The following is a 9,786-nucleotide window of genomic DNA, read 5'->3' as shown; positions in this document are numbered from 1 at the left end:
TGACTCATCTGACCACAGAACAGTCTTCCATTTTGCCACACTCCATTTTAAATGACCCCTGGCCCAGTGCAAACATCTGAGCTTGCTTAGAAATGGCTTCCTCTTTGCACTGTAGAGTTTCAGCTGGCAACGGCGGATGTCACGGTGGATTGTGTTCACTGACAATGCTTTCTGGAAGTGTTCCTGAGCCCATTCTGTTATTTCCTTTACAGTGGCATTCATGTTTGAGGTGCAGTGACGTTTAAGGGGCCGGAGATCACGAGCATCCAGTAAAGTTTTACGACCTTGACCCTTACGCACAGCGATTGTTCCAGATTCTCTGAATCTTTTGATGATGTTATGCACGGTTGATGATGATAACTTAAAAGTCTTTGCTATTTTACGCTGGGTAACACCATTCTGGTATTGCTGCACTATCTTTCTGCGCAACATTGGTGGAATAGGTGATCCTCTTACCATCTTGGCTTCTGAGAGACACTGACACTCTGGGAAGCTCTTTTTATACCCAATCATGTTGTCAATTGACCTAATTAGTGTTAATTGGTCTTCCAGCTGTTCGTTATATGCTTAATTTCCTTTTTTTAGCCACTTATTGCTACTTGTCCCAACTTTTTTGGGATTTGTTGACACTGTGAAATTTTGAATCAACATATTTTTCATTTAAAATATTTCATTTACTCAGATTAAACTTTTGATCTGTCATCTATGTTTTATTACAAAAAAAATATTGACATTTGCCATCTCCACATCATTGCATTCAGTTTTTATTCACAATTTGTTTAGTGTCTCAACTTTTTTGGAATCCGGTTTGTATATAGGCATATATATATATATATATGCAAGCTATATAATACGAGTGATTATATAGCTCACCATCTCCATACCACCCTCCATTGACCCAAGGCTGTCCTGTCACACCTCAAATACTGTATCTACCACCTCAGTCATGGACCTTTATACACCTATATACACATTTCAAAAAATTAGAATATCATGGAAAAGTTGTTTAACTTCCATAATTCCATTCAAAAAGTTAATTTTTTATAGATAATAGATTCAGGGCCCACAATTTAAACAATTTCAAGTATTTATTTGTTTATTGTTACATACAGTAATTTGGGCTTGCAGATCATGAAACCCATGAAAACAAGATCTCGAAAAATTAGAATATTGTGGAGAAATCAGCCCAAATTTTGCAGGGCATGAATGCTTGGTAGCTGCTCTACCAGAGAAAGCAAAACGCTGGACTTGTTTTATGCAAATGTCAAGGATTCACACATCTAAAGCAAGACCCCCTCTTGGCAAATCAGATCACAATCTTGTGTTTCTCTGCTCAAAATATAAACCCCTTGTTCAGAGACAACCTGCAATAAAGAGAACAGTGAGAAAATGGTCAATGGAAGCCGAAGAAGCCCTGTGGGGTTGTTTTGAGGCTACTGACTGGGATGCACTGTGCCAGCCACATGGATAGGACATCAAGGCCATGACTGAGTGTGTGACCGACTATATAAAATTCTGTGTAAACAACACCATCCCCACCAGAACAGTGAGATGCTTCCCCAGTAACAAACCCTGGATCACCACTGACCTGAAGGAACTGCTAAACCAGAAAAAAAGAGCCTTCAGGAAGGGAGACAGGTAATTATTGAGGAGTACCCAGAAGCAACTAAAAGTCAAGATCAGAAACAACAAGGAGGTGTACAAGAATAAGCTGGAGAGCAAGCTCCAACAGAACAATATCAGAGAGGTGTGGTCAGGGATGAAAAAGATTACAGCCTTCAAGCAGAAGGAGGATCAGAAGGATGGAAGCCTGGACAGAGCCAAACAATTGAACACATTCTTCAATTGGTTCAGTTCAGGAACAAGCTCAGCATCCTCCTCTCTTGCTCACAGCCAAACAGACATACCACCCTCCATTGACCCAAGGCTGTCCTGTCACCCTCAAACACTGTATCTACCACCTCAGTCATGGACCTTTCTTCTACATGTTGGTCTTCAACCAAATCAGAAGATGCTGATACCTTCTTTGCCTCCCTCCTCTGTGTCTCCAGAAGTCAGGTGAGGAAGCAGCTGGAGAAACTGACCGGAATAAGGCTGCAGGTCCAGATGGTGTCAGTCCCAGAGTCCTGAAGGTCTGTGCAGAGCAGCTCTGTGGGGTTCTGCAGCACCTCTTCAACCTTAGCCTGATCCAGGAGAAGGTTCCAGTGTTGTGGAAAACATCATGTCTTGTTCCAGTGCCAAAGAAAACTCACCCATCAGTCCTCATTGACTATAGACCTGTTGCCCTGACATCCCACATCATGAAGGTCCTAGAGAGACTTATGCTGACCCTCCTGACTAGACAAACAAGCACATATCAGGACCCACTGCAGTTTGCTTATCAGCGTGGACTTGGAGTTGAAGATGCCATCATACACCTGCTTCAGCAAACTCACTGTCATCTAGAAAAGGCAAGCAGCACTGTGAGAGTCATGTTCTTTGATTTCTCCAGTGCATTTAACACAATCCAGCCTGATTTGCTTTGTCAGAAACTCCAGAAGACTCAGGTGGAGGCCTCAACAATCACCTGGATCAAAGATTTCCTGACAAACAGACCACAGTTTGTGAGACTGAAGGGTTGTGTGTCCAACCAGGTGGTCAGTAGCTCTGGAGCACCACAGGGGACTGTACTCTCACCATTCCTTTTCACTCTGTACACCTCAGATTTCCAGTATAAAACAGACTTCTGTCATCTGCAAAAATATTCAGAAGACTCTGCAGTGGTCGGGTGTATCAGAGATGGACAAGAAGCTGAGTACAGGGAACTGGTGGACCGCTTTGTGGCATGGTGTGGGAACAATCATCTCATCTTGAATGTGAACAAAACAAAGGAGATGATTGTAGATTTCAGGAGGAACAGGAACAGGTCCAACCCTATTTCCATCATGGGAGAAGAAGTGGAGGTGGTGGTGAAGTATAAATACCTTGGGGTTCACCTGGACAACACACTGGACTGGAAATGCAACAGTGAAGCCGTCTACAAGAAGGGACAGAGCAGACTGTACTTCTTGAGGAAGATGAAGTCCTTCAATGTTTGCAGCAAGATGCTGCATATCTTCTATAAGTCTGTTGTAGAGAGCGCTATCTCTTCTGCCATCATCTGCTGGGGGAGCAGCACCAGAGCAAGTGACTTAAAAAAACGATCAACAAGCTCATAAAGAAGGCTGGCTCAGTTCTGGGGACTCCTCTAGAACCATTGGAGATGATTGTTCAAAGAAGGATTCTTCATAAAATGAAGAACATTATAGACAACCCTCAGCATCCTCTTCATCAGACTGTCATACAACAACAGAGTGTCTTCAGTCAGAGGCTTCTTCAAATCCGTTGTAGGACAGACCGCTACAAGAGAACCTTCCTGCCCACAGTCATCAGCATCTATAACAACTCTTCAATGAAACCAGGATGATGAGTTACAACAACATTTAATTTCTCTCTGGGATTAATAAAGTATTTTTGAATTGAATTGAACTGAATTTTAAACGGAGTGTGACACTAATCATCTACTAAACTCAAAGCACCTGCACAGGTTTCCCCATGTGTCATTAAATTGCTTCAGTTTGGTTCAATTGTCTCAGTTCAGTTCAATATGGGGAAGACTGCAGACATAACTGTCCAGAAGACCATCAATGATACCCTCCATAGGATGGGTAAGCCACAAAAGTTCATAGCTAAGGAGGCTGGCTGTTTACAGAGTGCTGTGTCCAAGCATATCAGTGGAAAGTCTAGTGGAAGAGCAAAATGTGGCAGGAGAAGATGCACCAGCAAAAGAGATGACTGTGGGCTTCAGTGGATTATCAAACAGAAGATTCCAGAATCTGGCAGAGATCCAGAAAGAGTGGAATGAGGCAGGAGTCAAAGCTTCAAAAACAACCACATTCAGACACATCCAGGAGATGTGCTACAACTGTCGGGTTCCTCGGTCCTCTTTTCCAATGAAAGTAAACTGTGGCTTTCATTCTGAACTCAAGGTCCAAGTGTTTGGAGGAAGAAGGGTGAGGAACAGAACCCATACTGCTTGAGGTCCAGTGTGAAATATCCACAGTCAGTCATGATTTGGGGTGTAATGTCCGGTGCACGTGTTGGTAAACTCTGCTTTCTTAAATCCAAGGTCACCACAACCGTCTACCAGAATGGTTTAGAGGACTTGATGATTCCTTCTGCTGAGGATCTGTATGGAGATGCAGATTTCATCTTCCAGCAGGTGCCCATGCTGCCAGAAGCACCAAAACCTGGTTTGATGTCCATGCCACAGTGCTCGACTGGCCAGCCAACTCGCTGGACCTAAACCCCATTGAGAATCTATGAGGTGTTCTCAAGAGGAAAATGAGGGGCACCAGACCCAACAACAAAGAAGAGCTGACAGCAAGCATCAAGGAAATCTGGGCTTCCATAACTCACAGTCAATGCCACAAGCTGATAGTCTCAATGCCACGTCACATCGAGGCAGAGATTAAAGCAAAGGGATTCACAACCAAGTATTGAAGATTGACATATCGTTTTGAAAGTACCATATTTTGACTGATTTGTTGTGATCCTAATTTTTTTTTTTTTTTCTGCAAAAACTGAGAAGTAGTGTGGGCTGATTTCTCCACAGTATTCAAATTTTTTGAAATCCTGTTTTTGTGGGTTTCATGAGATAGAAGCTCAAATTATGTAAAAATAAACAAATAAATACTTGAAATCATTTAAATTGTGGGCCTGAATCTATCATCTATTAAAGATCATCTTTTTGAATTGAATTATAGAAGTTAAACAACTTTTCCATGATATTCTAATGTTTTGGAAATGGTCTGTATATAAAATAAATTACTACTTACTACTTGCACTACTATTCCTGCTTCGCAGTTTTTTACTTATCGCGGGGCTTCAGGGTACGGATCCCCAGCGATAAACGAGGGACTACTGTACTGCCTTCATTTTCTTTTCTTTTTTTGTTTATATTTTGGAACCAGGTAATGTTTGGGTTAGGATGGTTTTAAGCCTTGAATTGAAGCTCAAATCCTACCTTGACATAAGCAGGCTGTTTCTCCAGAATGAGATCAGCGACCTTCTTGGAAACCTACAAAGAGAAAAAAGCAAAGTAAAAATGTAACACGTAACAATAAAAGAAGGGAGCAAAATTGAATTTTGATGTTCCTCCTAGATTGGGAGGACAGCTTGGACACTGTAATCTTCCTTTGACGATGGGCCAAGAATAACAATCATGGTGTCTGCATTGAAAGCACCAAATATCCAAAGCCTTTTAAGAAAGTCTCTTTTTTCTCAGCGTCATTTCATTCACAGTCTTCCTCAACTGAAAACCTTGTTTCTTTAAAAGGGGTCCCTGCAACCTTTGTTCCTGCTCTGCTTTATAAAGCTCCGCCTGCTACCATTGTCCTTTTTTACCAATTTGATACATATATACTCTGAAACTGTAATTATATGGAGAGCTTGGGTCCTGCTTATGAAATGAGCAGTGGTTGTGAAATGAGCACGAGCCCCATTAGCTTTCACATGAATTTCATGGAAGACGGAAAAAGCAGGAGAACACAGGGGAGCAGTGAAAACTCACTGAATTGTAGCTTCACACAAACAAGGTCATGCTGAACTCATCTCTTAAAACACCTCCTCCAAAATAAATCTAAGTATTAGATAGGATGATACAGATAAACACCACATGTTCTAAACCAGGGGTCTGCAACCTTTGTGATAAAAAGACACATTTCTGCCACTTTGCTTACAAATTACAATGTGTCCGCAAAACCTGCTACAACTGTCAACTGGAGGCCCGTGGACCACTACAAGTTTGTTGGAGATGGCTTTTCCGGTCAGTGGGGGTGATATTATAAAATGAAAAATGTCCAATTATTAACATTTATTGATATTTTTACATGTTAATACAAAAAAAAAGACCAGTTTTGTGTAAAAAAAAAAAAAATATATATATATATAATTTTTGACAATTTTATTAAATTGAAACACTGAACTCTGCAGGCCAATGTGAGTTCTCTTAACTGTTGAAGAATTAAGTTTCCTACTTAAGGCATAAAGTTAAAGGCAATATTAAATAAGGCCAGATTGTTGCATATCCATTTACATTTTTAAAGGAAAATAAATACTTTTGTTTACTTTGACTTTGTTTTTTTTTGTGTGTGTGCTTTATTCTTAGGGTCATCAAATATTCCTTCTCAGCAGCTTGTCTTAATATATATTAATATATATTCCAAAACATTCTGATGGTTTTGAGAGAAAAATCACGCTGTGAGACTGGAAGTTGACTTAAAGTGGCTAACAAACTACTAGCATGATGTAGTCCATGTTTTACGCCTTGTATTTGTACTATTTTTCACATAATTGAAAATGACAGGAAATCTGCTAAAACTAGCCTTTTCATTGTAAGCAATAATTTAAATTAAATTCAGTTTTTTTGTAGTTTTGGTCAAAGCCTTAAAGAGCCGCCGCAGAGGTACCAGAGAGCCACATGTGGCCCCGGAGCCGCAGGTTGCAGACCTCTGCTCTAAAGCATGCCAGTTCATTTTCCTTTCTGTCTACAAATTCCTGTCAAACTGAGTTAGTCCAAATTAACCCACAGCATGGTTGAAATTGTCTTTTTTTTTCACAAACCTACTGCTTGCTATCTTGCTAATGCCATTCAGCTAACAGCTCTTCTCTAATGAACCATCATTGTGCATCCATATTACTGTGCAGCAAGACGCTGAGCATCAGTGCACGGCTTCCACGAACAAAGACAAGTCGTTTGAGTAAATCAGTCCCTTCAAAGCAGCGAGGGAGGCGGTCGTATGTGTTAGTATGCAGCAGATGAAGGCAGAGGCGGAGATGACATTTCAGCATGTGTTACACATGCATGACAGTAAACTCAAGATATGAGCAGATGGCAAACGTGACTTAGCAGAAGCTGTTCAGTATGTTTTTGGGTTTTTTTTTTTTTTTTTTGCTTTTAATGTTGGATTTTTCTAATGGATACAAAAATATATCTGTACTTGGAAATAAATGAGCCCTTTTTTTGTAAAATAGTAGACAGATGAAACTATCAGAACATATACAGACCCACAGAACTGACAGAAGTGTGATAAAATAAAACCACTACGCCACCTATTGGTGTTTAGCTACTTGTACTTTACAATACTAAACTTTGTTAAAGGAAAAAAAAAAAAAATGTAAATGCATTAAAAACCACTGGATAATTTAACACTACTTGAATCTCGAAGTTAACAAAATTAATTTTGAGCTTGACCTCTCTCACACACAATGCTCATAATTTTATCCTTATTAGGACATTGTATTCACTTTTATTCCTTTCTGCAGCCTAGTCCTTACTATAAACCTGACCAGTACATTAACCAGTAACAACTAACCAGTATACAGCAACCTATATCTAGACAAGCAAAGATCTTGTATAACCTTTGACCTTCATTTGTGACCTTGAAGCTGGGGTGATGAAAAGAGCATGTAAGCGTATGTGGCATGCTGTCTAGTGAGGGTACAAATGTGTATGAAGTTTAATAAAATGTGTACGGACAAACAGCCGGACAGGATAATGCATCCACCTTCATAGAAAAATGATGTTCCATCATATAAAGACAGGGCTTTAGTCCAAAAAAAGGACGACTGAGCCCGACAAGGAAAGTGATTACACAAGAAAATGTCCTTAAAGAAAAATAAAATAATAAATAAAAAAAATGCACACACAATAAATTAACAGTGCACAAAGTAGGTTGCAAAGCAAATATGGAGCTTGTCATTTTTAACACAAGGAGCAAACCCGATGATTGTCAGTGAATTATATATAATATTATTATACATCATAATAATATTATATATAATAATATTAAATATAATAATATTAAATATAATATTGTAAAACACAAGACATTTAATTCATTCTTTATTTGCCATGTCAGACAAAATGGGAGAAAAACAAGAAAGGGCAGAAGAGAAAAAAATATCTAAACGCACCAGTTCAGAAACTATTAAAATACGTAACTAATCTGATTCTGAATACTCCACACAGATCCTGAACTGTGCTGAATTCATCTTTCAAATTTTAGCCAAAGAACATTATTATTGTTGTAGTTTGAGTAAGTATTTGGACACTTTTGCATTCAAAGATATGTGCTAGTTTTAGCAAGAATGAAAGAAATGTATGAGTTAATTAAATGCAAATTAACTGGCACTAATTAGACTTGAGAAGTTCAGAATATGCAGGTTTATAGAAGAAATTGGTCTAACAGAGAGCAGAAAGTAAACCGAAATATCAAGATTTAAACTATATGTATTAAACTTCTTTGAGCAGTAAAAGTGACACAAAAATGACATTATGAGTCAAAAATGGTGAGTTTAAAAAAAATCAGACTGTGTACAGCATCACTTTGATCTCATGCAACTCATACTGCCGGAACTTTTTTTTTACGCCTCACCCAATTTTTACATACGGAGGCGTCCAGGCAAGGTTTGCACAACGATTGCATGAGCAATTTTAGCATTTTAAGAAACCAATCAAAGGAACAGAATTCATTACTGCTGCAGAAGCTACAATCCTCTTTAGCTCTCAAGTTTCAGTTAAGACCCTTAAAATAGCAACTTCCAAGTGGATTGGGAAGACACTTTAGACATATTAAAGGTTATAACAGTTTGAAGTATTAGCTAGATTTGAGGTTACACAATTTTTTAAGGACAAAAAAAACTGACACTTTTCAGCTGAGCCTTAGAGAATTTAGAGGCAATTAGCCCTTAGACGAGATTTATAGGGCTGTGTCAGAGAATCCGAGCTTCGAAACAAAAGAAAAGGAAAAAGGCACGGTTGCTCTCCACAATGACTCACACTGAGACGATCTGATGGTAATACGAGTCAACGTGCTGGTTCATGAGCGCACTGCCTCACACAGCAGGAGCGGGGGAGAAAATGGTAAACACAGGATGAAGTACACATGGTGCAAATTGTGTAGTAACTTTCCTACATTCATCTGAAGTGCTCCAGCCAGTCAGACGTGCGTGATCATGCTGATACCGAGCTGCTTTTTTTGTACATCGTGAAGAGGATGACAAAGTGCTGCATGAGGAGACACTCCACATCAGCTACGAAAGGAAAAGGCCATCACAGGGTGGCCCGATGCTGAGAATCTAAAAGCACTATTATTGCTTCATCTGAGGGATATAGTCTGTATAACATGAGCTGCTGGGGGGATCACAATCAACTACAATCCTCACACATGGTTTCACAACCAAAATATATCACAATTTACTCTTTTTGTTTTGTCTTGGTGCTCTACTCCACGAAATAACTTCAGCCGAAGAGGAAAAAACAGCAGCTTGTATAATCTGGCTCCATTAGCATATTTTTAACTTTATCCTGCATATCTTCTGAAGTGTAAAAAATTGATTTTGGTGCCAAACAAGTCCTAGAACTCATCATACAGAACCAAGTTAAGGCATTAAATCAATCACACGGGCTCCATGTTACTCTGACCGCACGGTTCTGGTGTGATACAAAAACTTTTATAATAAGCTTTTTTCACGACTGAACATATTTTTCTTATGGTGCACACACACATAAAAGTCTTTGAACAAAAATACCACATGTTCACTACGTTATCCTGCAGGGGTGGAAATGATTGTCACAGTACAGTAGTCCCTGATTTATCGTAGGGGATCCATACCCTGAAGCACCGCAATAAGTGAAAAATCGCAAAGTAGGAAAAAAGTAGTAAGTAGTAGGCTATTTTTGTATTTCTATACATATACACACAC

At 39.4% G+C, this 9,786-nt stretch overlaps 1 protein-coding gene across 1 annotated transcript in view; it reads right to left on the bottom strand.

The window, feature by feature from the left end:
• The window catches only part of vps50 (VPS50 EARP/GARPII complex subunit), a 154,239-nt gene that overhangs the window by 117,459 nt on the left and 26,994 nt on the right, over nt 1-9,786 (bottom strand). The window contains exon 4 of the mRNA XM_037693617.1: nt 5,045-5,098. Within this exon, the coding sequence (XP_037549545.1) occupies nt 5,045-5,098 (54 nt within the window). The remainder of the gene's footprint in view (nt 1-5,044; nt 5,099-9,786) is intronic.

This window comes from Nematolebias whitei, chromosome 19, assembly GCF_014905685.2.
Source record: "Nematolebias whitei isolate Nwh7 chromosome 19, NemWhi1, whole genome shotgun sequence".
NCBI classification, from domain to species: domain Eukaryota; kingdom Metazoa; phylum Chordata; class Actinopteri; order Cyprinodontiformes; family Rivulidae; genus Nematolebias; species Nematolebias whitei.
This window is presented reverse-complemented; position numbering and strand designations above follow the sequence as displayed.